This window comes from Drosophila mauritiana, chromosome 2L, assembly GCF_004382145.1.
Source record: "Drosophila mauritiana strain mau12 chromosome 2L, ASM438214v1, whole genome shotgun sequence".
Taxonomy (NCBI): Eukaryota; Metazoa; Arthropoda; class Insecta; order Diptera; family Drosophilidae; genus Drosophila; species Drosophila mauritiana.
This window is the reverse complement of record NC_046667.1, coordinates 9,557,343-9,584,232: the sequence shown is the minus strand read 5'-3', so window position 1 is coordinate 9,584,232 and position 26,890 is coordinate 9,557,343. Positions and strand designations below refer to the sequence as shown.

The 26,890-nt window shown below is 45.4% G+C and overlaps 7 protein-coding genes and 1 long non-coding RNA gene across 11 annotated transcripts; 4 read left to right on the top strand and 4 right to left on the bottom strand.

Annotated features, from left to right (window-relative positions):
• The first annotated feature begins 66 nt into the window (after positions 1 to 66).
• Positions 67 to 2,191, top strand: LOC117151081. 3 transcript variants are annotated; one of them, XR_004460805.1, is made up of 5 exons: positions 67 to 177; positions 320 to 804; positions 877 to 1,100; positions 1,157 to 1,666; positions 2,101 to 2,191. It is a non-coding gene; the product is annotated as an uncharacterized LOC117151081 (long non-coding RNA). The 3 variants fall into 3 exon arrangements; XR_004460806.1 differs by having other exon boundaries at positions 858 to 1,100; XR_004460807.1 differs by having other exon boundaries at positions 75 to 177; positions 323 to 804.
• LOC117151075 (inositol-trisphosphate 3-kinase homolog) lies at positions 1,968 to 7,678 on the bottom strand. The gene is made up of 4 exons (XM_033318319.1): positions 7,406 to 7,678; positions 3,673 to 3,789; positions 3,218 to 3,327; positions 1,968 to 3,119 (listed from the first exon to the last, which is right to left on the bottom strand). Exons 1-4 carry the CDS (start codon positions 7,676 to 7,678, stop codon positions 2,300 to 2,302), a joined length of 1,320 nt encoding a protein of 439 aa, XP_033174210.1. The 3' UTR covers positions 1,968 to 2,299.
• Positions 7,679 to 8,077: 399 nt separating this feature from the next.
• On the top strand, positions 8,078 to 17,231 carry LOC117151080 (pickpocket protein 11). The gene is made up of 5 exons (XM_033318325.1): positions 8,078 to 8,318; positions 15,365 to 16,504; positions 16,554 to 16,686; positions 16,868 to 16,971; positions 17,047 to 17,231. The coding sequence occupies exons 1-5, from the start codon at positions 8,309 to 8,311 to the stop codon at positions 17,229 to 17,231; spliced, it is 1,572 nt and encodes a 523-aa protein (XP_033174216.1). The 5' UTR covers positions 8,078 to 8,308.
• LOC117151072 (sodium channel protein Nach) lies at positions 17,059 to 19,203 on the top strand. 2 transcript variants are annotated; one of them, XM_033318314.1, is made up of 6 exons: positions 17,063 to 17,745; positions 17,809 to 18,111; positions 18,170 to 18,633; positions 18,688 to 18,856; positions 18,919 to 19,016; positions 19,081 to 19,203. In XM_033318314.1, exons 1-6 carry the CDS (start codon positions 17,297 to 17,299, stop codon positions 19,191 to 19,193), a joined length of 1,596 nt encoding a protein of 531 aa, XP_033174205.1. In that variant the 5' UTR covers positions 17,063 to 17,296; the 3' UTR covers positions 19,194 to 19,203. The 2 variants fall into 2 exon arrangements, with proteins under 2 accessions (XP_033174207.1, XP_033174205.1); XM_033318316.1 differs by lacking the exons at positions 18,688 to 18,856; positions 18,919 to 19,016; positions 19,081 to 19,203 and having other exon boundaries at positions 17,059 to 17,745; positions 17,809 to 18,089; positions 18,170 to 18,330.
• Positions 19,204 to 19,336: 133 nt separating this feature from the next.
• Positions 19,337 to 24,950, top strand: LOC117151079 (pickpocket protein 28). The gene is given in 8 exon segments (XM_033318324.1): positions 19,337 to 19,468; positions 19,721 to 19,927; positions 23,334 to 23,690; positions 23,739 to 23,889; positions 23,948 to 24,141; positions 24,193 to 24,519; positions 24,573 to 24,682; positions 24,739 to 24,950. Coding segments are annotated over 8 exon segments (1,677 nt in total). The 5' UTR covers positions 19,337 to 19,349.
• On the bottom strand, positions 19,906 to 21,259 carry LOC117151074 (zinc carboxypeptidase A 1). Its single transcript, XM_033318318.1, has one exon. It carries the CDS (start codon positions 21,240 to 21,242, stop codon positions 19,950 to 19,952), a length of 1,293 nt encoding a protein of 430 aa, XP_033174209.1. The 5' UTR covers positions 21,243 to 21,259; the 3' UTR covers positions 19,906 to 19,949.
• LOC117151078 (zinc carboxypeptidase) lies at positions 21,666 to 23,235 on the bottom strand. The gene is made up of 2 exons (XM_033318322.1): positions 22,543 to 23,235; positions 21,666 to 22,485 (listed from the first exon to the last, which is right to left on the bottom strand). The coding sequence occupies exons 1-2, from the start codon at positions 23,227 to 23,229 to the stop codon at positions 21,898 to 21,900; spliced, it is 1,275 nt and encodes a 424-aa protein (XP_033174213.1). The 5' UTR covers positions 23,230 to 23,235; the 3' UTR covers positions 21,666 to 21,897.
• On the bottom strand, positions 24,948 to 26,809 carry LOC117151073 (methionine aminopeptidase 2). Its single transcript, XM_033318317.1, has 3 exons — positions 26,574 to 26,809; positions 25,660 to 26,472; positions 24,948 to 25,537 (listed from the first exon to the last, which is right to left on the bottom strand). The coding sequence occupies exons 1-3, from the start codon at positions 26,677 to 26,679 to the stop codon at positions 25,110 to 25,112; spliced, it is 1,347 nt and encodes a 448-aa protein (XP_033174208.1). The 5' UTR covers positions 26,680 to 26,809; the 3' UTR covers positions 24,948 to 25,109.
• Between the last annotated feature and the right edge of the window lie 81 nt (positions 26,810 to 26,890).

The following is a 26,890-nucleotide window of genomic DNA, read 5'->3' as shown; positions in this document are numbered from 1 at the left end:
GTAAATACTGACCAGAATTTCGGAGTTAATATTTAATTCCGTCTGGTATGTTTGGATTTTTCACATTTACATCTCACCTCTGGTTGAACTGACTTGTCATCCTGTATTTCTGCATTGTCATCGGACTCCGAATTCCTTTGAGCTTGCGGGAAAGGTGCTGTGCACACCTAATCCAAAGTAAGTTGAATTATTTCCCACTATTCCGCGATAATTTACTACCGGGAGTTTAAGACCATGTGCTGAAGATGGCCTGGCTGCCACTGGGCTCCACGGGAGGGACTCAATAAACTCCAACTTTTTCATTTTCGCTACTTTGCAGCAGGTTGCAGCTAAATCGAAGGCCGCTCTAAATGTAAAGGTGGCCAAGATATGTGGTCGACCGACCTTACCAAGAAAGTCGACTCGTCAACCGAACCAGAAAAAACAAGGGGAAGTGGAAAAACTTATTGATCACGTAGCCACCAAGGAGGGCGGAATGTTCAAAATCAGACGGAAAGTATGGACGAAATGATGGTTCCTGTGATTCAAGCAAGAATCTGGCTTGCGACGCCTAATAAAAATGTAACATAGCAGAAGGTTGATGTCAAGGAGCTGCACGAATCGAGGAAGACCGCAGAGACCAGGAACGTCAGTGGAACTTGTAGTGGATTCAGGTATTAATGCTGGTTCTCCGAAGTGAACGCTAGTGCCAAAGCGCAAAGCTGAGCACGGCTCGGACTCAAAAATGGCAAGAATGCAGCTGAAATAAATTCGGAGTCCGATGACGATGCAGAAATAGAGGATGACAAGTCAGCACAACCCCAGGTGAGACATAAATTCGAAAAATCAAAGCACCCAATTAGATATTGAACCCGCAGTGTTTCTGCGCAATTTTAGGATGAATACAATTCGTCCTTGAGCTGCGAACATGACTTTCAGGATGCAAAGACCACGCTACTGTATCCAGTGCGATCTTCTCCAGAACTTCGGACCCAAGACCAACTTTAAAAGGCGCAAACAACTGAATATGTGCAACGGCGCTTCTAAGACGTTCCCCTGCTTCGTATAAATGACCAACTTGCTACTTTTGAAGGAAAGGTGCTACGCATACCTATGCCAAAGTAAGTTGACTTATTTATTGTCCCTTCCGCGTAAATTTACTATCCCTGCTTTTCAGCCTCTTCCTGATAGTTTTGTATGGACCAGCGTGAGCCAAGCATTAGATGTGGAGGGCAGGTCATCGCTATTTTCTACCGTTTGACTAGCCCTCACCCCAGTGTCCACATTGGAATCACTATCGTCCTCATCAGAATCATCTTCAACGATATTTCTCCCATTATTGGTGGTCAATGTGTCGGTGTTCCTGATCTCGGCGTTCTTAGTCAATTCGCGCAGGTTCTTGACATGAACGTTGTGCTGGGTTACTTTTTGATTAGTGCATTGCAAGCCAGATTCTTGCTTGGTTCTCAGGAATGATCCTTTGATCCATAGTTTTCCATCTGATCTTGATCATTTCACCCTCCTTGGTGGCTATATGATCAATAATTTTTTTCACCTCCTCACCTTCTCTGGGTCGGTTGAAGCGTTGGCTGCTTGGTGCCGGCGGTCGGTCGACCACGTCCCTTGGCCATCTACACATTCGGCGCACTTTAGCTGCAACGTTCGAGTTGAGAAGTTTTTGGATAAGGTAAGAAAGTTTCTCATCGTGATGTTTTAAAATTATAAATGTTTAGTCGATATTATTGATACATATTTTGAATTTAGACAGGCAGTCTTAATTGTTACGTAGAATAGATTTTCGCTTCTATTTAAACTTTCTAATTTTACTATTCCAGTCCAATCTTTAAATGCTGCAGACAATAATTGCCCTGTTTGCAATGAACTCATGGATAGCGTAAACGTGTCTATTACCCAATATAAAGGGCCCAAAATGAATTCACAGATTGATTTACTCCCGATTTCCCACTTATAAGAATTCAAACGCAAAGTTTCACTTTCTTAAGATATTTTATTTTTTGTGTTCAGATTTGGATTGCTTTGCACAAATACTTAGTTTAAACCTGTTTCAATCAAACAAATGCTGCTTGGTGATCAATACTAATCGTAATTTTTTTTTTTCAGCTACTCTTAAACTTTCTAACCGAGCTGAATCCCGATATTTCCAATATGGAACAAGGGGCTAATATAGGGTGGAGCTCAGCCCGGGCGATGCGGTGAATCCTCTTCTCTTATCTAACTTTCTATCTGTACAAATGGAGCTTGGGTGATCAGTCTTTTGGTGCAGATCCAGCTGCCGGTGCAATCGATCCGTGTCTATCCATTAGATTTTAAGGCAGCTGCGATGGGAGCCACAGCGGGCGTAGACCTCCTCGAAGGAGCGGATGAGCTCATCCATTCCGCGGAGCAGACCCTCCTCTCGGTTTCCAGGCGCCCAAGCACTTCGATGGTCAACCCTCACCTGAGGTGGCAGCTCCCGGCACTTGGCGAAGTCAATTAGCCAAACGCCAACGCGATCGTCATCGTAGACGATAAAGATGCTGGAGCCAATGATCTCGTGGCGAGCGAAGAAGGACGACTGCTCGATGACCAGGCGCATGTGCTTCAGTCGCTTCAGCAGCTCCTTTTGCACGGATCGCCGAGCAGCCAGAAACTGTTCGATCGTCTGGGCAATCTGCTCACTGCTTCGGCAGGTCTTCAAATCCTTGACAGGCGGTCGTCCGCGCAGACGCAGTGCTTCGATCCGGAAACCCTTGGAGTGGGAGGAGGACAGGGACTCCCGGAAAGTCATGTACCGCAGCTTGGTGATCGCTCGTGCCTCGTGCTCCGCAGGCGTGGGAGCTGCCGCATCCACGGCGATCATCTTCTGGTAGAGGTCCGGTCTGAGCGTGGCATTGCTGACCTCCGATTCGAGGAAGGTGCGGCTGCCCATCTTGATGTCCATCACACACGGATCCCGAAAGCCAGCCAGCAGATCCTGCAGCTCAATAAAGTGCTGTGATTGCATCTCCTGTATTCCAAAGAAGGCGGGCACTATCTGAGCGGTCTGCGGTTCCTTGCAGATCAGTCGGTAGGCATGTACTTCGCTATCCTCCAGTCCTGATATCCGCTTGCGCACTATTCCAGTCGATGTGGGAACAATGCTGCAAAATAAGAATAATAGTAGCAGTTAGTAATTTGACTAATAAAATGTTTATTAAATTGTTTTCTAAAAAATGTAATTTATTTGTAAGATTCTTACCTCTCTGGGTGACCGGAAAGCTGCATCCAGCCCTGTGGCTTCGCCTGCTGGTGGGCCTGCTGATGCTGGAGGAGATGTGGCGTTGCTGGGGCACTCAGCTCTAGGGCATTCTGGAAACAAAGGGAAAAATGAACTTAGTAAAGGAGAACATGAAATACGCATTCATTGATAAATTGCAGTTATCGCGGCTGCGAACGGGTTTGCCTCGATCTTTTTCGCCAGAGGGAAACATTACTGTCCGCCGGCAGCGATTATAAATAATCAAACGAATTTTATTTGCCAGCCGGCGGGCAGCCACGCCCAACTCACAGCCTCGTAAACGTGAAATTTATGCAGGCAGCTCGCCAGGCCAACCGATCGCACATTGTCCGAGGCTCCTGACCAGGAAGCGCTCCGGTGGAAAGTTTCTGGCCAATTGGCACGAGACGAGTGTGCTAACAACATGGGGTACTTACAATGGCCAAGAACTTGAGCAGGGACATCTGAGCCGGATCCTGCGACTGGATGTGACTCTTCGGCGCCTGGCCCGCTCTCTGTAGACCCAAATAGTCGCAGTTCTCGTTGGGTATCCGCTGTAACAAAGGAAATGCATAAATTAGTTAGTTAGTGCAAGAAGGTGATACAAAATATTTAGCAGTGCATTGCATTTTGTGACTCACGAAGGCGTTAATTAATTATTCAAGCCGAATGCATGGGCAAATGGCGAAAAATTCTAGGCGGCCCGTTTTTGTTTGTGCTTATATAAAAATGCGGAGCCACTTGATGGGTCGTCGTGTGTGGTTTACGACCGAGATCCCCGGCACTGCCGTGTCCCTAATGAGGCACTTAGTATGCAAAGTTGGCGTTTGTTTTTGTTTGCGCTGCCTATGCGAATTGAGCCATAAGCATTGGCCATAACAAATAACGACCTGTCAGCGTAGAAGGCGATCCGAACCAATACGACGAACTGATCAAAACCAATCCGATACAAACCGAAACGATCCTCCTCACTCCGCTGCTGTTGATTAATTGACTAATTAAGGTAAATGCCGCGGAACTTGTTTGAGCCCCCCATCTTATATGGCCGCCTATCTGCTTCTGCTCTTGTTTTCTTGCGCTATCTCCCCACTATTATCGTATCTTAACTGGCCAGATAACACTGCGTATTCTTAAGCAATTCCCTACCAACGGCCGTAATCTTGGGCTAATAGCATTGCTCCGATGGCGAGCGGTCTTTACGTAAGACGGAAAATTTGCATATGTGGCACAAATTCGTCACGCGTTCCATTTCATTGGGCTGGAGGGATGGAAAAGGGTTGGATGGTGGTGGATTGCAGCACAGTGAACACCCGTTGCCAGGGTCATCGCTCCTTATCAGTGGGGTATGGTATGATCTTGGGCTTATCATTTTGCGGCAGTTAGCGGTGGGCAAATGTTTGATTTGAGGGTGCAAATACACTGGCTTAACTGCGAAATCCCCATAGATATGGGTTAGAGATAATGAATGGGCGACCAACACGATGATTCTGACTTCAGAATCGCTTGGAATGTGAAATTTGGCTAACGGCGCCTAAAATTGTAATTCCTAAGACCTGTTTTGATCGCATTCTATTGGCCTCTCGGCTCGCATTTCCATATGGATGGTTAACCAAAAAGACCCCCCATTATATGTATTAATTAGGCGCTAATAAGATGTCACATTCGTTTGAGGTGGAGCGCACACCGCCTATCAGATTCCAATAATCAATATTCGAGGTTCGTTGGATCGTGTCGTCAGCACTGACCTTTATCGAGAGTTACATGTTACGCTTCGGAGTTAACGGGGACTTAATTATAGCTTCGATCGGAATAATCGACGTCAGCGGCTTGTATTCATTGACTACTTGTTTTACAACTGCATTTACTATACTACAGATTGGCAGCGAGCCCATTAAATAGTCCATACTCGCACATTTTTGCACGTACGCCACCCCACCTGGTTGAAATTAGCACATGGGCATTCATTTGGATTAGGATTAAGTACGTCATACTGTGGGAGAATCGCGCCACCCCTATTACTTCACTTTTATATGCTATTACATGTTTTATTATCTCATCACTTGGATGATGTTCGCTCGTGTGTGATGTATTTCAGAGAAATCTCGCCAAAGGAAATCACTTCTGACAGATGAAAAGTTAAAACCGCAATGTGAACAAAACAATAATTAACTTTAACTCTGACATCGGGTAACAACAAAAAATTACAGCACTTTTCGCTTGAGCGATTCGATTCGCATTCATTTGAGTTCAAATTCGAGATCGAGTTCGGGTTCTGAGTGCGTTTTGGCCGCGATTTCAGCCACATCGTTATTTTTAGACTGTTTTTTATTTTCATTTTGTTGCGATATTCCTGCGTTTAACTAAGCCCACAGTTTAGTAGTGTTTATTTATGACTACTTAACATTTTCTATAGCCGCCGGACGAACGTGTTAACCGACAGAAACAACGAAAAAATTAAAGCACACCAAAGAGGCAAATAGAAAAAAAAAAAAATATAAAAAAAGCTTAAACCATTGCTCAAATAAATTTATGCGCGTGACGTCAGAGCGCTTTGGCTGAGCCGAACCTGCCGAATTAATTTTTTTTTTTTTTTTTTTTTTTCTGTCTAAATGTAGGATTCTTGGTTCACCTTAGTTTTGGGTCCACCCTAACCCCGATGAGGGCTGGTTGCTTTTGACCCTGAACCTGCAACATGCAACATGCAACATAAAGCCGGTTTTTCAGGATGCCCAACGCGGTGGGCGTGACTCAGGTGCAGCAGCCTTCGCAGGTTTTCTAGAACACAACCCTGACATTATAATACAACACCGAGGCGAGGAGAAGAAATTGGCCCAGACCGTCTGGGGGGGTTTCTTTGATATATCGATAGTCTCGGTCCGTCGGGGAGTTTATTTGCATTGACGTCAATCCAACGAAAGGGGCGACCAGGGGCTCCCCTGCTCAAGGGAAGGGTGGCAGATGGGGCCCGAAGGGGGTTCAAACCAGTTGGCTTCAAAAAAAAGTATCAATATCGCAATACCCAGCCCATCAGCAGAGGGTTAGAGATCCGTGTCCCAGGGCCAGAAACTATCCGACTCTTTTAGCACCACCAAGCACCATTCTAAGTCGCAGTTCTAGGGGCTGGCACATTGGTCATGAGTAACCGTTAGCCGGAGGAGAACCGGATCCGAAGTGCGTCAATATGAATAACGTCTTGTTCCCTTTACTGCACTCATCGCGGCTTACACGAAAATCCACGTGAATCACTCTGCGAAAGTTCGACATTCAGCGGGAATTCGAATCAACGAAATTGGCTACATAATTAAGATGACAACGGATCGAATAGGGGGAATAACCGTGGATTTACATTTAGAAACTAGATTAGTACTACTAATTTAGTAGCCCCAAACCCGATCTCCGTGCTTCTAATAACCTTCGCTCCGCTCGCAAGCCTTGATCTTAAAGCACCTCAAAATTAAAATGGCCGAAATAAACGGATAATAGCTGAGGTCGTTAAGAGTGTGGGCCGCTGCACTTGACACTTGAAGCGATCAAGAGTGCTCCAAGTGATCACACTGAGAGAAACGAAGTCAATAAACCCCAGAGCGATTCAATCACTGAGTGAAATAAGGACTTGACTGTCTAAAAAGGGAGATGAATCTCTCTCGTCTTTGTCAACGAATCAATTGTCTTTAATGAAACGGAATCGAAATGAATCGATTCGATTGTCCCCACTGGCGGACAAGCCAAGTGTCCACATCTCAATCTGCTGGCGATGTGTGTTCATAACTGGCCATGTCCGGCTGAGTTACGCTCACGGGTCTCATTTGCGGCGGCTTTAATTAGCGCAGACTCGTAGTAGTATGCAAATTGGCGTTACGTGGATTATTGGAATTCCAGGCCGCCCCTTCTCCGAGCTCCCCCCGCACTCTGTTTGCCATTCGCATATTTGGGGTGGTGACTGGGTGGGACCCACAGATGTTTCAACAATGTGTCCACAACAAACAGACGTCATTCACGACCCGGAGTCGGAGTTTACCAGCACCCCGTATGCTTTTTTCGACTGTCTTACTTATATTTTTTTGGTCACTTTCTCTGCAAGTTGGCTTTCTACGCGGATGTGGATGCGTTGCCCCAATCCTCATTGACGTCACAATCGCTTACAAGCTTTCTTTTCTTTCGGCCACTTACCTCGTTATTGTTGTTCGATTGCTGCTGCTGCTGCTGCTGTTGCTCCACTTCCAACATCATGGCACTGCGCTGCTTGGATGGCGCACTCGTGTCCAGGGCAATCAGCTTCCATAGCTGCTTGAGTCCGATGTTGTCGATGCAGGAGAAGCGCAGCTTCTCATTGGACCAGGCCATCGTGGAGCGGCTTCTCGAGGAGCTGGTCGACTTGGAGGAGGCCTTCTTCTCTGGCTTGGCTTGAATGGGCCGTTGGAGCACCGTAGAAGTCATAGTCATTCGGTTTGGGTTCGGCTGCACACTGGGTTTCACTTGGCTGGCACTTGGAATCGACTATACTCGTATATATCGTAGATCTTCACGCTTTGCGACTTTATGCTCGCCACATTTGCATTCTGACTCCAAGTCTCTGGTTCTCTATATATGTGAGTACTTCGTATTTCCTATTCAAAACTGCGTTCTCGTTTCACTTCACTTGCACTGTGCCTTCCACATGGGAACTTCGCTATCTTTATCTAAGTGCGCTTTGTTTTTGCACATTTATCTTTATCGCTCTGCTCCGTTGGGAACGGTATATATAGCACTGACGATCGCGGCGAATCGAATTGAATCGGTGTATCCGGCGAGAATCGTCGTGGCGTTACGTGGTCTGGCGGCTCTGGATGGCGACTAACTGGTTTCGCCATATGGCAGCCAGTTTTGTGATCAACGGCTCGGCAATCGTCGCCGCTCGTTCGGCTCTCGGCAGTTTCACGAAGTGCTCTCTGGGAATTGGAGTGCCGGAGAGTTACGAGGGGCTTCCTCTCTGGGGAGCACTGATCGCGAGCGGTGGAGAGAGCCCAGAGAGGGTGGGGCTACACCAGGCGGAGTTGATCGAATTAGTCGTGTCTGGATATCTCTGGATGAGCGATGTTGAAAAGTAGGAGGGGTTATATCTTGTGTACGAATATGTATATAAAGCAATAATCACAGCGCAATTATAACAAGATCACAAAGCCACATTTATATTCGCATTAAAATACAAATGATAATAATAAGGCGATAAAAACTCTTTTTGTGAATACATACATGCTGGCTACATTTTAATTACTCGAGAATTCTTCACGAAATTCATTTTAGAATACATTAATGCCTATAGAGCTATTAATAGTAATTTGTTTTAATTTAATTTATTTGTTATACTGTTGAGTAATTAGTAATTTCATAATAAGCGATCAAGCAGAATTTTTATTACCCTACTGAAACGATCTTTGAAACCAATAGCTGTTTATTTCAACTAAATGTTGTCAACCTTTAACCATCAGTAAACAAATTACTAAATTATTGGTAGAATCCCAAACCTACCCCTACCTTCGTCACATTGAAATCATCACATCGAAATCGCTTGAATGTAAATGTCATGATGATTTTGCCAAGCCTATTTTGAGATTAATCCATAGTTTACTATATAGTAAACAAGGAATTTCAAGTGCCTCGATCGTCATTCCAACACATTTCTATTCCAGAGGGCTCGCCGAAGTGGTGCGAACGCGACTATTGTTTACCAAGAATTTCACATGGAATAGAAAGGGAAAACAACCGAAAGCGAATAAATTTGAGCTGGCGGAGATCGTAGGATCCTAGGCCAGAAAAACAACATCAGATTTGTGCTTTTGCGATGCGCAAAAGAGTGATCTTGGACCCCAAGGAACAGACAGATGGCGCCATCTAAGGTCAGACATTGAACCGTCTCAACTTCTTTTATCTGAGCTGTTGTTGAACTTGGCGAAATTCCCGGACCCATCTGCAATGCAAATCCGACCAACTGCGCAATGCCTCGGGATCGGGGATTATGCAAACTCTCGTCGAAATCTGCGCCAATTTTGTGCAGAACCATTGAGTTCATGGCCAACGCCATGCCATATGCGCATATTTATCGTGGATTCGATCCGATTTTCGGTACAGATCCAATGCCCAATACCAGTCGGCAATCCCAGCGAGATGCGTACGTCAGTCTGGGTCTGAGTGACATACAAACCCCGAGTTCGAGTTGCATTTCTTCTCCCCTCCCGGAATCCTCCTCCTGCGGCTCACATGGCAACTGCGTCAGTGGACGGACAGCAGTCGTCAGTTGTCGCAGGCCTCGTCATTGTAATGCAAAGCCATCATATGCTAATTGCTTGGGAAACTGCCGCGAAATGCATTGAACCTTTCGTCTGCAGGCGGCAACGTGGCGTATGAGTAACAATAGTTTCCCGGGCACGTGATCAAACGGCCACGAGCCATTTCCCAGCAAAAACCATTCTGGCTACAATTGCTATTCCGGCGCAGTCGAAGTGATTAAAACTAAGTCGAGCAACTGGCTGGCCGCACTTTACAATTAAAGTGATCGATAAAAAGCAGGAAAGTCCATAATGATCAAGGCTGGACATCAAGAATGAGAACAACAAAATGAATAATATATTATTAACAAAATTGTAGAGAAACCACCATAGGTTTTGGTTAAGATATAATCCTATGGCTTAGACCAAATGAAACGTGAAAATCCAGTTCATAGTATCAAATGCAACTTTCAGCTTAACTTGGCTCTATCATAAATGAAGCATAACTAATTGATCCAGAGTAGAGGATCATAATACTGGGCACACCAAGGTTATTCTACACCCCTTTGGAATCCCAACCCATCGCTACCACTGCATTGAATTGCCGGGGCTGCACTTCAATTAAGTGCCTCGCATCTCGATTCAAATGGCACTTCCCACTTGAGTGAATAATCTCAGAGTTCCCAACTTAAAGGCAGTCCATCTGGAAAGCCCAGCCCCGGTTCCAGACCCTGATCATGATCGTAGGCCTGACGTCAAACGCAATATTTGCGTGAATTTTCTTTGTCACGATCCGAGATCCAACGATGCGGATGGGCCATCTGCACGCACCAGTCTGGACAAAGAACCCATCCCGATGGCTGATGCACCCAACCCAGCTCAGGGAGGGAACAAAAAAGAAGTAAAGCCAAGATGCCACCAATGCAGACGGACTTTTGTACTCCGTCACCGGGAGTGTGTTGTTTCGCATTTAGCCCCAGCGATTGACGCACTTGGTTGTCTTGTCACTTGACTTTTTTAATCTCGCGACTTTATCGTAGCTGACTGGACTGGCTCAGCTCAGCTCAGCGCTCAGATCGGATTCGAATTCAGATTCGGCATCGGATTCGGAATCGGAATCGACAGCGGCATCGTTCGTCATACATAAGTGTAACTTAATATTGCGCTCAGGTAGCTCCGTCGACTTCTCTTCCTAGTGTTTGGATTTCAATCATACTCGCACTCCACAGAATGTTTGCTATGGCTTTTTCTTACTTTATTTATTATTTTTTTTCTGCTTTCGTTACCACTTTTTTGCTCTTTTTGGCCAGACATAGCAGTCGCTGGCTATTAAATTATAGCTCAATGACTTTCCTGACGTCACAGTATTAAGCTCGGCCAACAAAACCAACGAAGCGCCGAAAAAAGCGTTCCTCATTAACATGTTCTCCATGTGGGAGTGTTTGCACTGGTAGTCGCCGATCTGGGCATACTCGTATTATATTTTCAATATTTCTATATGTGTGCGGATAGAGGGAAACACAGACGCCAGCTTGGCGCCGCTCAAACAATTTAATTGCTCAGCTGGGAAATAAGTTTAAAAATAAGTTTGAGACAAGAGAGAATGCTATAGTCGAGTTCCTTGACAATCAGATCAGAGAAATTTCAACATTTTCTGAAATACCGGTAGAAAGTGGGGAAAAGTATTATAAAATTAAAAACAAATTCCATCATGTCCCATATAGAGTCGAAAACCCTTCTTTCTACCAGTTACATACTTTTCAACGAATCTAGCATACCCTCTTACTCTACAATTAACGGGTATAATTAGAAAAGTCCAGCTGTGAGCTACTATTACTGAGTGGCTAGTTTATAAGGTTTTCTCAAGATCAATCACCCGCTCACCTACCTGTAGTACTTCCAAGTATTGCCTTGGGAATTTCAAACAAATCGATCTGGTAATCAAAACGTCTACAGAATTTAATTCTTTGTGAGAGCAACGAACTTGCTTTTCTTCATTTTCAAAGTTTCGAACTCGATTTTTGACTTTCTGAAGTGTCCTTCAATTTATCGGTACTCAAAAGTGAAGTGTGTGTTAACCGTACCTCGATATCATTGCAGAATGTTTTATAAGTTTCACGCGTTTCCCATTGTATTTATACCCGTTAACTCGTATATTAAGAGGGCTAAATTCGTTGAAAAGTATGTAAAAGGAAAGCGTTTCAATATGGAAAATATATATATTATTAATCAGGATCAATAGTCGAGTCGATCTGGCCATGTCCGTCTGTCCCAAAAAACTGCCCAAACTGCCATCACTTTTGAACAATATCTATCGATATCCCAGACAAACGGTAACGGGTATCTGATAGTCGGGAAATTCGACTTTCTTTGAAAACTCAAAAAACGTGTAAGCCAAGTGTTTAACCAGTTGTATTCATTCCCAGCTGTACAATATGTCACTTTGAGGTTTTCCTGCTGAAATATAATTATAAAGATACCAACAGTACAGTGGCCAATTGTTGGGAAAGTACCAAATAACCTACATATCATACAGTAAACGATTCTCGGAAACCTTTTGATCTCAAAACGTGGTATAAATACATTTTATAGATTTCGTTGTTAATTGCGTGTGGAATATATCTTTCGGTACGAAACCAACATTTTCATAGAATAAGCTTTTATTAACGATGTGGAACAATAAAAACCGACAGGAAATGACAGTCATCAAAATGTTTGAAAACTTTCCTCGTAATTCTAACAGATTTAAATACTGATAATAGTGAGCATGGCCTGACCGACAAACGTCACAAATTCGCAAAGATGAACTCATCGGCTGATAAGAATTATTGGGAACTACAGATTCATGAAAGATTTCCCCCAAACAATGAAACACTTTACAAAACAAAGGCTTGACACAATTTATTCTGCACAATGGGAATTTAATTGGAGTGGAAAGCCCCCGAAGTGGTATTTCTATGGAAACCACTCAAACGGAATTGAAATATCCTGACTTGGCAACCATTTCTCAACATAACCCAAGTGCTGCCGTTTCCGATTTTAGTTTAGTTTATGTTGCCCAGAGACATACAATAAAATTCCTCTGGGGGCTATCAACCTGCTAATTTGTGCTGATTGTCATTTGTTTTGTGAATGATTTTTTCGCAAAACACTGTCTAAAAATAGTGTCGCAACATGTGAATGGCGCGAGCCACTGATAAAGCTGCTCCTCCATCCCTGATAATCTGGGATCAGAGCCCACAAAAAACGATGCCAGAAGGCAATTGCTGGTGAAAATAAATTTAGAACCTGACCAACAGGGCGGCCGTGGAGCAACAACAAACAAACAAAAGAATAATTATTTATGGGCGTGTAAACAATTTGATTGATTCGAGCCAAACGATTCGAATCGATTTGAATCGACAAGGAAAGCAGTAAACAACGGCTGCCTTGTGTTTTAGCCAGTCGATCGTGTTGGAGAATTCGCAATTAAATAGAGATCTTGAACTGTGTAGGCTTTCTTTTCTTTTCCATCGCATTATGTCATTCCCAATCATTGCTTCAAAGTATGGTTAGCACATGATCTTGGAGTGACAAACCATGGGTTTCAATTGAATCATATTTGAACACATGGCTTGTGAGTGGTCTACCCAAAAGTTAGATGCAATCTAACCAGTGACCTCCGCGGGAATTGTGACTTTGAAGCGATCACGTTTTCTGCATCGTAGAACCCGGCACGTTCCTTACCCATTTTTGGAACAGCTCATCGAAAGTGCGAATAAACATGAATCGAAGCCAAGGCAGAACGTTCGATTTCCATTTCGATTTCGAGTGCAAAATCAATTTGCGTCAATTGCAAGAGATTAGCCTCGCTCTAGTTTTGCTAAGAAAAAAGTCGCAAGCTAACGACCACATAAATCAGCGCCAGATGATAATAAATACGGTCCAATACGAGACAACAGCTCTCCGGGGGGGCCTGCCTGGAAACAAGAACCCGACGGATGAATGGATCCGCTGGATGGGTGGATGGATGGATGGTGGATCACTCCCCTCCGCTCCGGCTTATCGCAAACAAATTGAGTTTACTTAGGCGGCACCTCGCAAAATAGCCCGCCTGCTTCCTTCAGGGCCACGTCAGTCGGTCAAAATGGAGATACAGATTCATACAGATTCAGATACGAGAGAGGTGTGCATCCAAACCGCAGATACAGTTGCAGTCACACTTGTCTTTACCGTTGCGTGACGCAAATCGCTCGAAATGAGCCACAGTCACCTTTTGTATATATACATGTACGTACATATATATATGGATCGAAATAACCCAGGCCAGAACTCCCAGAACTTCCAGCTGGAGGCGAGTGCATCTGTCCCGGATCGTTTAAGCCCAGCAAGTGATTCCGCCGAAGTCGGGTAACCTACCTTATCAGGCCCCGACATCGGAGCAATAACTGAGTAATATATTGGGAGACATCGCCTGCCGGGCACGTGGCATGCAAATGAGCGGCGAAATGCCGGCGGAATATCATTAGAGAGATTTGGCAACCTTGGTTTCGAAACGGGCAAAAGGCCGAAAACAAAAACCCAACCGCAGATAATTAAAACCATGCGAATCCCAATTCTGGGAAAAATTTATGGCGCTCACATTTCCATTGAATTCAAATATTTGTCCATATTTTCTCGTAAATATTTGCAGAGAAAATATTTATCATCCGCTTTTGCTGCGTTACGGTGGGAAATTTCGACTATTCCGGTTATTCTGTGAGTTATTTATTAGGGGTTTTCCACTTAGCAATAAGTTTTATATTACGAATCGATCCTAAGTCAATCTCATGTCTTGATATCCCTAAAATCCCCAAAAGTATGTGGCACATATGTTTGTGTTTTAGGTAGAACTTGTGTAAAAAACAAACATCCTAGTAGGGCAAGACTGAAATTAAAATAATGCGCCATCAAAGGTGAATTTATTTAATTTATTTTGTATTGGTATACTTCTTATTTTCCTAATATTTGTTTTAATACATTTTTCATTTGGGTATACCCACCTAGGAGACACACGCCCCTTATCTTTATGATAACAACCGCGTACTTTCTGAACTTTCGATCTTCAAATCTGAATGGGCTTATCACCATTTGAGATAGCTTTCAATCTGACACATTAATGGCTTTAAAAAACGCTGTGACTATGCGATTACGAATCGTGAAAATCCAAATCTAACAGATTGCCAATCAGCTGACAAACTTACGATTATAGATTTGGGAAAACCCTTAAAGTTGATACATATTTGGAAACCAAATCAAGGCAAATGGTACATTTCAAAATTGGAGCCACAATGACACTTGAAATTCGACCAGGTGACACGAGCGGAATATTTGAACACCGTAATTGTGGGTGGTGGTTGGGTAAATAATAATACGCTCATTAGCAAGCCAATGCAAACTGAAAAACAATAACAATAATGGGGAGGAGCGAGTAGGAAGTTCACATAATAATATATTTGCCGCAAACAATTTCCTATTCAAATTTGCCGAGCTTATCGGCTGTGTAGTTCAGTAGCCAGTTAGTTGCGCATAGACAAATAAATATGTGGATAATTGTTTTTTCAGTTGGGGGTGTGAAGGTAACCGAACAATTGATACTGATTCATTGCCTCGATTACGTCTAAGTACACACGACTATCGAGGTGAAAGTCATCCGCCCACTTCCAATGACCTTTGATAATTGAAGGCGCTAATAATTATTGATTATGATAAGGCTGATTGGGTATAGGACAGATTAAAGGCGTGATACGGACTGATAAGACGATGTAACTCAGACTGCTAATGGCTTCTAGCTTTGATATAAATAATGTGTAAAACAGCTTAATGGACTAGTTCAACACAGGTTCTTCATTGATTACTTTCCAAGTAGTCATGTCCGCCGTTTCAGGAGAGGATTCACCAACTCGCTTTTATCTAGTTAACTTTGAGAATTACCTGAGACCTAAAAAAGCGATTAAATGCCAGCCTCTTCAGCGTTTTAAGAAGCCAACTGGAAGAACCACCAATCTATACAGGAACCTAAAACGATTAAATATTCTCCGATGGTATCATAGTGTGTCGAAACGATTTGAAGAGCTTCCACTGCCTAAATTTCTTGGTTTTCTGCGAGCCCGTAATGATGATGGTCTATGTAAGCGGAAGACAGGATTTGAGATCTACTGCGAGATGGCCAGCATACATGGCTTTCACATTTTTGTGGGAGCAAAAACATGGCAAAGGATACTCTGGTGGCTTCTCATTTGTAATGCTGTCCTCCTTTCATTTATCCTAGTGATCATGTCCCTTTCCATGTCGAAGGAAACACCTACCATTCGCTTCATAGACACCATGATGAAACCCACGGCGGAAGTGCCTTTTCCCGCTGTCACCATTTGCGGATTAAACACAAAGGAATGGATGAACTCTTCATTAATAAGAAAAGTAACCAAAGGAAATGCAAGTTGGTTAGAACTTCTGGAGGATTTGTCCTTACCAATCTGCCCACAAATAAAAATCTGTCAGTGGGACAATCGAATGGTAAACTGTCTAGATAAACTACAGCCCATTTGGACTCTGGACCAAAGGCTGTGCTGCACTTTTAATTACAATCAGCAGCTCTTCAGCTTACATTTGGGTGTTAGTTTTGTTTTAAGATCCAATGATGAGCTCCTTCAAAGTTCAAAATTAGTTGGTTTTGAAGTGCTTATACACGAATCCCATGAAATACCCAATGGAGCAACACCAAGGATATTTGTGCCAGGCGAATCAGATATACACATAATGCTTAGACCATATATTAATCGATTCACGAAAAATCTGAAGGGTTTATCTCTGCAGAAAAGAACATGCTATTTTCCAACAGAACGTCGTCTAATATTATCTGATGTATATAACCAAATAAACTGCCTGGCTGAATGTCGCAGCAAAAGTATCTTAAAATCATGTGGCTGTGCACCGCCAAAATCACCTATGGAAAAAAGTTGGCCAATTTGCGATCTAAAGCAAATGCAGTGTGTAATAGATTTTGGTAAGAACTGTATATTTACGGAACTATAACGATATCTCGATGTTTACAGATCATGATGAGATCATTAGTGGAGAACAAAGGAATTGCGATTGCCTTCCGCCATGTGAATTCAATCGCTATGAATTTCAAAGTGATATACGATTTATAAAGGGAATGATTAATAATAGTATTGTTAACACAAGGTAATCCTTATTTGTTTATTTGAATGTGCACCATACAAATGATTAAGCATTAATAGGAAATAATACATATGGTGTTATTATTACGATTTTAAGCTTAAGAAATATTTGATAAGTTTTCAAATAACTTTTTGAATTAATTAATATTAATTTTAAAAAATATTCTTTCTAATTAATACCTTAGCAATGAAGAGTCCACAAATGAGGTCCGTGTCCGTGTCTACTACGACTCAGCGATTGCGGAGGAGCTGCTCCTGGACGTGTACGAAAACTGGTTGACATTCATAGGCAAGTGTACTAACTAATGACCTACATGGTTGCTCCTGAAAGTGGCACTCATAAAGGAACCCATTTTGTGGGCAGGAACCTTTGGCGGCATAACCGGACTATTTATGGGCTGCAGTTTCGTTTCGGTCTTCGAACTGATTTTCTTTTCTTGTGTGCGACCCACATGCAACTGGCTGACCAGACAACAGATACTTTGGCGACGTCGAAGGAATCAGAGGGTGGGAATCACGGAGGCGAGGTCATTAGGGCCGGCTAATTAGGAGCTGTCCTAATTACCTTGACATCGCCCAAGTCACAGTTGAACTAAGGTGGTCAGCCTGTGAAGATGGCTTTCAAGAAGCGGCGCATCTTCGACTTGCGCCATGTTCAGGCCCAACAAATGGCCACCACCGCCAGTCACAGACGCAGTCATCCTACCCACAACTATTCACACAATCCCATTCAGCCCCAACATCGATTTCGCCAGATCGGAGAATGGTTCACCGAGAACATGCGCAACTACTGCCAGACCACGTCCCTCCACGGATTCAGTTACATCACGCGGCAGGACATCAGTCGCAACGAGCGTTGGTTTTGGCTAGTGGTGGTGATCCTGGCCATCATCACCTCCATTGTGCTGGTGGTGGTGTCCTGGTACTGGAGCCAGGAAACTCCAACGGTCACCGTTATCGAAAGCTCGCACTTTCCCACATGGAATATTCCCTTTCCGGCTGTCACCATATGCAACTTCAATAAGATATCGAAGACCAAAGCCCTTAGCTTTTTGGACCAGATGTGAATATACTTATAGGAATCGAATGCTTAAGCTTATGTGAAACTGCTCCTAATCCTTTGCAGGCAAGTTCCAGTTGGAATCAATAGATCCGAGCTGCATAACCTCTTCAATCTGACACTTTTGCCCGTGGATACCATGATTAGCAATGATTCGCTGCAGATATACGATCGGATTTTGAGCCTTAACAACCTTACACTGAACAGACTCACCCAGCAATTGTCGCCGGACTGCATCGAAATGATCTCCAACTGCATTTGGAAGGGCATCAATACGCGGTGCGATAGTCTCTTCCAACGCATAGATACCATGGAGGGGCAGTGCTGTACTTTCAATTATTTTGGCGGTATCAGCAACAATTTTCCAGAGTAAGATTGAATAATGGAACCATTTTAATGACTATAAGTAACACCTGCCACTGTGCAGGAAAATTGCGTACCAGGTTCCAAAGCGACCATATCGCGTTACGGGATGCGGCTATCCCACGGGTCTCTCGGTTCTGCTTAACCCCATGATATCGGACTACTATGGCACCTTCTTTAGTGGCTTTGGCTTTCGACTGCTCCTCCACGACGCCTACAACTTTCCGGATGAGAACTCGGAGACCAAAGTGGTCACCACGACGAGGGAGAGTTTTGTGAGAATAAATCCGGAGTCCACCTACGCCACCAACGATATTCGCCGCATGGATCTGTCACTGAGGAACTGCCTCTTTGGAAGCGAGATGGCCATGCATGGCCTCAGACGCTACTCCTTTATCAACTGCATGTTCGAGTGCCGTGTCCGGATGACGGTGGACCTTTGTGGTTGTCTACCACCGTACGTCTACAACAACGGCAGCTACAAAGTTTGTGGTGTGCTGCAAACCAATTGCATAATTCACAGCAAAAGTGGGTAGAAATTTCAAGTGATTTGCTAGTTAGTTATATATATTGTATTGCCAGGACTCTTTTCCCATGCCCTGGCCAATTTGAATTTCTCGCTCTCAATTGTCCGGGAGACGGATAGTTTTCCCTGTGGATGTCTGCCGGACTGCCAGTCGAATCATTATGTTTCTGAGAGTACCACTGGCCGACTGGACATGAGCTACTTTGCCAACCGACCAACGTTCAAGTATTTAACCCATCTATTATCTACTTATCTATTTATTTAATGAATCGCAAATTCCTGAACAGCAATGCCACAGATAGGATACTACTGCATGTGTTTTTCAGCGATCTAATGAGCACCAGATATCGAACGGACATATTTCAGAACTGGCTGTCCGCCTTGGGTATATAATTGCTTATATATTTAAATAATTATTAGAATAATGATTAGCATACTTTCTTTGACAGCTTCATTTGGCGGCTTGCTGGGACTAATTATGGGATTCAGCATAGTGACGGCATTCGAGTTCATATACTTCCTTACCTTCCGGCCAGTTTTCAACTACATCAACCGGGAGTAGAGTGGCAGTACCCAGCCATCTCAGCACACACCCCCATCATTGCACTCCACTTGACACACTTTCATTAGAGCTATGATTGATGAGTAGCTCACAGTAGCACTACAGAAGTAGCTAGCACTATATAAATCGCCTGAAATCGAGCACTCTTCAAACACAATGGCTCGGGCTCGAGTGGAGGAGTCCCACTATCGGCGCCTGTTCCGAGAGTTTCTGCGTCAGAGTTACATCAATGGCCTGCATCCGTTTCTCTATCAGACACCCGTTCGATATGCCAAGTGAGTTAAAAGGAGAGCAGTATACTGTAGGCCTAGAGCACCAGTGAAGAGGTTATTAGGTTGTATATGTAGACTGAGATTAACTAAACAAACTTGATAAACTAAGCAATAATGTGTATATTATTTGTGATGTCGTGGATATCTCTTCATGGAATGTATCTTTTCATTCAAGAAGAACCTAACATAAAGATACCTGTTTAAAAAAGTTGGCCTTATACCATTACCATTTAGCTACCTATCTCCCACTTGCAGAGCTATCTGGCTGGCTCTGCTCACCGGCATTATGATTTACACCCACATCGTGATTGCTGACCTCATCCTGGAGTACCTGGTGCAGCCCACCGAGATCCACATGGCCCCCGACCTGGTGCATGTAGCCAATAGCCCCTTCCCGGCAGTTGGGGTATGCACCTCAAACAAAATCAATGGACGCCTGCTTCGTAGTTATGCCGAAAAGCTGTGAGTACTTTATTAGTGTCGCTTAGTCGAAGTAGCCCAGGCTCTTGACCTCGGTGGCCATGGCCACGATGGAGTCAAGCAGCTCCTCGCTGGCGGGAACGATCTGCTCGGCGGGAAGCTTAAATCCGGTGAAGTAGGAGCTCGACGAGGGACGCAGTTCATAGCAGAAGGCCATGCGCACATCCTGGGTTCCGTAGGCCCAGTCCACACTGGCACCAGCCGCTGGGTAGATGGCATCGTAAATGTTGCCTCCAGTGTACTTGGTACCGTAACGCTTGTTCACGGCGGCAATGGAGGCATCGAAGACCTTCTTAAAGTCGGCCACATTGTCGGGCAGATCGGCGGTGTGTCCATAGGGATACAGCAGGTACTGGGAGTAGGCATGCAGCGAGAGGTACAGCTGGACCTTGCCCTTCAGTCCTTCAATGAACTTGGACAGTGACAGTGTCTCGATCTCGGAGAAAGCGGACGGTCCGGCGTAGGTATCGGAGCAGGCACTGCTGCTGGCACCCACCTCGTTCCAGTGGAAGCCCCAGTTCCTGTTGGGATCGGCGCCGAAGCAGCTGCCGTAGGGAGTACGGGTCTTGCGCCACAAGCGATCCGTGGTGTGGGTGTAGACATAGCCATCGGGATTGGCGTGGGGCAGGACGTACCAGGTGTAGTTCTCGGCCAGTTCCTTGATGGACTCCACCTCGGAGGTCAGCAGCTGGTTGATGATATAGGTGGCGGCAGCAGGAGCAATCCACTCGCGGGCATGGATACCGGCCTCCAGGAAGATGCCGGGCTTGGCCTTGCCGTTTATGGTCTCACCTCCCTTGGTGATCTTAACACCGAGGATGGAGCGTCCCTGGTAGGTCTTGCCGCCCTCAATGAGGGTGACCACTCCGGGATTCTTCTGGGCCAGGGTCTGGAGCCAGGCATAGGTGTCGTCCAGTTCGTAGTACTGGGCCCAGTTGTAGGCGGTGGTGGCACGTCCCTTGATAGCGACCTTCTCGTCGATCTCGTCCAGAGACTTCTGCACATCGCGCGACTGCAGCTCGTACTTGATTTCCGACTTGCCCAGGATCTCCAGGAAGTCGGGCACCTTGTGGGGAGCCACGACGATCTGGATATCGGCACCGAGCAGATGAACTCCATCCAAGAACATGATTGAGTCGCTGGATCCCTCGAGATCCTTCAGCACCTCCAGTTGCTTGGCATTCTCCGAGTTGACCTTGTACATGCGGTAGTTGTCATAACGAACACGTTCCGCGCTCACGGATGCGCTGGCCACGATGGCCAGGAGGGCGAATAGAAGGCACTTGGTCAGCGACATGGTTGTCGTTGGTTTGAGCCAACACTCGGCTAGCCACATCCTTTTATAGGCCTCCGATAAGAGCTTCCACAACTCACTATCCGAATCTAATTTACAGCCCGCGACAGCCTTTGACAATTTCTTGGGCAGTAAATATTGGAGTAATCGGTGTACAACATTATCGCCGTCTTAACGGCTGCACCTTTTAAATCACTATAATTCCCGACCTGCTCTCCGTTCATGACATCTTGAGCTCTTCAGGAACTCACATTTCGTCAGAAAATAATCCCGAAGACGGGCAGTGAAATGTAAAGTGTGTGTGATAGTGGTTAAGTTTAATTATACCAACTATTTAAAAGAGTTTCAAAAAAACGTTGTCTTAATATTTACTATTTATAAATTAAATTTTTAGTATTACTACTCATCATTAATACGCGCAAATTTATAAGCTTTAGCTTTTGTTTATATTCTTTCTTTGAAAAGTCATTCTGTTCAGCAAACTATCACTTCAAGCTGCAAAATTGATAATTTTTAATCAAATCAATTTTTTTTTTACCGAAAACTTTTTAAGCCAATTTGGACCTTTCATCTTATCAGCTTGTTATCTTTTTAATCAAAACATGCTTACGTTTAGTTTTTTCAGAAGTAACAGATATTTTCTTGCATATCTTATCAACTACTCAATTTTGTAACCCTCAATTTGAGCAGCAGCCTTAATCATTTCCACCAACGAATCCGTGGTCTCCTGACCCGTTGGTATAATTTGGGCGGCAGGCAGTCTAAATCCTGTCCAGAAACTGTACCCCGATGGTCGTAGCTCGTAGGTAAAGGAGTACTTTACGTTGAGCACCCCATAAGCCCAATCCATGCTGGAACCAGCTGCCGGATAAATGGCATCGTAGACATTTCCTCCAGTATACCGAGTTCCATAACGACGCTTCATTGCACCCACGGCTACATTGAAGATCTTCTCCAACTGCCGATGATTTTCCGGCAGTGCGGAGGTGTGTCCATAGGGATATAGCAACAACTGGGAGAAGGAGTGCAGCGAGAGGTACATGAACATGGGTTCCGGCACCGATTTCAAAAACTGAGAAAGATTCTCAGCCTCGGGTTCGGAGAACGCCTTGGGTCCAGCATATGACTCCGAGCAGGGGTCAGAACTGGCTCCCACCTCGCGCCAGTGGAACCCCCAGTTACGATTGGGATCCGTTCCCACGCAGTTCTTGTCCTGCGGACTCCTTGTCTTGCGCCACATGCGATTCTATATGGAAAATGGTTACTACCTTATTGGACATCTGTTGCAGTACCACCAGCTTACCGTTTTGTGGGTGTAGACATAACCATCTGGATTGGCATGGGGCAGTATGTACCAAACATAGGACCGGGCTAAACTCATGATCTCCTGCTGCTGAGAGGAGAGTAGCTCGTTGGCAAAGTAGGTGGCCGTGGCAGGACCAATCCATTCCCTAGCATGCATTCCGGCCTCCAAGAATATGGATTGCTTTCCCGCTCTCCCATCGTTATGATTAATCCTTAGGCCGAGCAGCTCACGACCCTCGTAACTCCGACCCGCCACAAATACACTGACGACATCCGGATACTTCCCCACCAGATTCTGCATCCAGCGATGCGTGTCGTTAAGTTCGTGGTATTCACTCCAAGAGTAGTCATCACTTCGCCGATTGGCATCCGCAACGGGCTCTATGTCCAGCGAAAGACTCGTTTGGGCATTCGCGTCGATGAGTTCAGGAGGGAGATCCAAATCTTTGACGAGTTTCAGAAAGGCTCCATCGAAGCCGGGCGCCACCAGAAAATCCGTGGGCCCAAGATGCAGATTGTTTAGGACCAGAGCATCCTCGCTATTTGCCTCCAAAGATCGCAGTCCCTCCAGTTGATTCGCCTTCACTGGACTCACTCTATAAACCTTGTAGTTGTCGAACCTCCGGCGTTCAGCCAAGCAAAAAGTAAGAATATTAACCGACAGTAGCACCAGCAGAAGCTTCATATTGGCACTAGTCCAGGGTTAGTCTCGCCCCGGGCCTTTTATACCCCACCCGAGTGCAGTGAGGCATACTAATTTCTGATTGCAACACTCCACGACTCCAATAGATTCCATCACCAGGGCAACTCCTCCCTGCAGGCGGTGGCCCTAGATCTGGACGATATGGCCGATCGCCTGCTGGTGCTGGCTGAGTTCTACCTGAACCCCCTCGAATCCGATCATGAACGTTGGAATGCCACGGAGCTGGATCGACTGCATCGGCTGCTCGTCGCTTACCACAACGGCGCTGGTTACTCGGTGCGCGATATACTGAGGGACTTGTCGCCCGGTTGCGGGGATCTGGTGATCAGGGGCATTGTCTTCGGGGCGCCCGTCAACACCAGTCAACTGTTCCTCAAAAGACCAACATCGTCGAATGTGTGCTGCATATTTAACTATCGACGGCCCAGCTATTCCCAATTTCTGTAAGTGCATCCTACGTTCTTTTGCTATCTAATATTCAAGGTTTTAAGGACCAAGCGAGCTGAGGATGACTCCGAAATGAAAGCTGTTCCAAGGGTTGTCTTTGAATCGAATTCCATTTTGAACAGCGTCCAATTTGTGCTGCAGGATACTCCAAAGGAAGATATCACAAACACCTTTCACTCCAATAGCGCTTTTCAAGTGAGCGGAGAGGGTTGCAAATTTAAGTCTGTTATCCTTTTATTGCTTTTATCTTTAGCTCACAATTTTTCCCCAAGAGGACTATGCCACCATTCAGTCAACGACTTTGGGAGAGGTGCTGGTGGATCACTACAGCATAGTGGAGATTCCCATCCAGCCGATGTTTTTTAGTTCAGGCGAAGAGGTTCGCGGAGTCCCGCCACATATACGACGATGTTACTATCCCGAAGAAGGCATGCGGTTGCTGAACCAGTAGGTATTCTAACTAATCCACGGAGTCCCTGGTAAACCTCGTTCCTACAGATCATACTACTCCCTGGACGAGTGCCTTTTGGTATGCCGCATGAAGAGCATGATCGATCACTGCGGCTGTGTATCTCCGCCCATGGTCGGCAGTTCCATGGATCTCGACTACTGTATGCTACCCGATCTTCCATGCCTAATGAGATGGAAGAGCATTTGGTATGGCTACAGTGACTTCGCCTATCTGCAGAACAAGGAGGAGAACATTGCTCAGAGGCAATGCGAGCAATGTTTGCCCACCTGCAACGGAGTTAGCATGAGTATCACAACCAACGTGGCTCCTTTGAGACGGACTTATAATAGCACAGGTTACTTTACCGGGTTGCTGTAAGTGATGTACCACAATTTCTTTGGTAAATAATGATTATTGAATATTTTAGAAAAGGATTGACCAACGAGCGACCATTGGCCATTATAAAGCTTTTCTTTAAACTGCGCTTTGCACAAGCCACAAAATCCGAAATGGTGAGCAGTTGGGTTGTTCTTCTAAGTGAGTACAGTAAATAACTAAGAGAAGTAGTTAAAAAATATTAACTAACCCTTTAGATCGCTTTGGAGGTATTCTCTCGCTCATGTACGGTTTCAGCATAGTCAGTTACATAGAGATCATGTACTATCTTACAGGCAAAGGATTTGTCTACATATACAGGTCATTCTTAGATAAGGAGCCTATCAATCACAACCATTCGCTTTACTGGCGTGAGCTTATGCCCAAGATCCGTAGTAATCTGCCCAGACAAGAATAACTTCGAAAATAATCTCACTCCGCTTATATTCTGAGCATAATACACTGTATATATAATTCGGTTCGCGCATGCTCACAGAAAATCAACAATAGAATGAACTTATATCAAAAACCGTATATAATGCAAGCAATACATCGCCGAAAATCGGTCACTGTCCAGTTCCTCATCCCACTAGTAGTCGTCGCCACGGGAAACGACTTCTTTGCAGGTGGGTCGCAGCATAATGGTGTGTTCGTACTGAGCCGTGTAGCAGCCCTTAATGTCGCACAACGGCGGATAGGCCTCCACAATGCCCTTGTCGCACAGATCCTTGAGAGCCATCTGGTACTTCGTGGCACCAGCGCGGTCCAGCCAACGCTTGCAGAAGGCCAGGGTGCCGAAGTTTTTGTTGATGGTACCCAGCAGCTGCTTGGATGACTGCAGGCGCAACGGCACGAACGGCAGATCAAAGTTCTTCATGTAATGCGAGCAGTCCATGTCGTCATGGACCAGACCGCGACCCGTCGAGCCGAACGTCTCAATGGCGTAGAATTCATCCTCCTCCATGCGAGTGGACTCGCCGCCTTTCACAATTGGCACCGTTTTTCCAGCATGAATGCCTGAGAATTGAATTTTAAACTTCATTAGTGTTTGCACAAATCACAATTTAAACACAAAATAATAACGAAATTACTATGAGCATAATATTTTAAATATTTATAATATATAGATTTTTGCTTACGGTACGGGCTGATGGAGTGTCCATTTAAGTTGCGAATGGCCTTGATGGGATATGTTTTGCCGTCCAGTTCGATCTCGTACGACTCCATGACTTCCTGGATAGCGGCGCCGATGTCGCATAGACGCACATCAATGCCCGCCTCTCTGATGCCCGTGTTGGTGGCCTCCTTGACGGCCTGCAGCAACTTGTCGTACTTGTTGTTGAAGGTCAGCGTGAATGCGCAATCAATGATCCGCCCCTTGATGTGGGTGCCAAAATCAATCTTGCACACATCGTCGTACTGCAGTACAGTGGGGTCTCCGGCATTGGGCGTGTAGTGGGCGGCGCAATGGTTAAGAGAGCAACCAGTCGGGAAGGCCAATCCAGCCTCCAGACCATTTTCGCCGATCAGGCGGCGAGCAGTGTTCTCCAGCTCCTCGCAGATTTGGATCATGGTCATGCCCGGCTTAATGTAGCGCTGCATATACTGGCGCGTCTGACGATGGGCCTCAGCCGCCTGGCGCAATTCCTGGTAGATGTCCGTGTTGATACGGTCCAGAGCACGCTTCTCCTCCGATGTAAAGCGGTCCTTGGCCGTACGATCGTCGGGCATATCCTTGGGCGTGGGGTGCTCCACGATCTCGCCCTCGGGGAAGTTGCCGTCCGGATAAAGCTTGGCAATGGGTATGGTGGGCGGATCGGTCTGACCGCTTTTCTTGCCCTTGTTCCCCTTCTTCTTTGCCGGCTGAGCGGCCGGTGTTGCCGGTTTGGCATCTCCGTTTGTGGTCAGCTCCTCGTCGCCGCCTTCTCCGGAGGCTATTTTGGCTGCCGCTTCTGTGGGCGAGTGGGTAGGTCAGTGGGTGGTGGGTGGTTGAGGCAGAGAGGGTCGTGCAAATGCAATTACCACAGTGCACTGCTCGCATGAGGTCACTCACCTTGGCGGAGTTTCTTGTTGTTCGGCTTGGGCTTCTTTTGTTTCTTGACCTCCTCTCCGATCTCGGGCGTTGCCGCCTCCACATTCAGAGTCTCGGTTGCAGACATTTCGCAGTGCCTTGGTTGCTGGCTGAACGATGAAATAAACGAAAATGTAGCGCGCACTCTTGCCTGGCGATGGCGATGCGGAGAAAAGAACAAAAACACGAGGTGTCAGAGGCCAGTGCTGTAAAACGAGCTGTGGACTATCGGAACCAGTGAATGTTCAATTTGAAATTTACATAATTTTGTTTTTCTTGTTCTGACTTTGAGCAGTAAT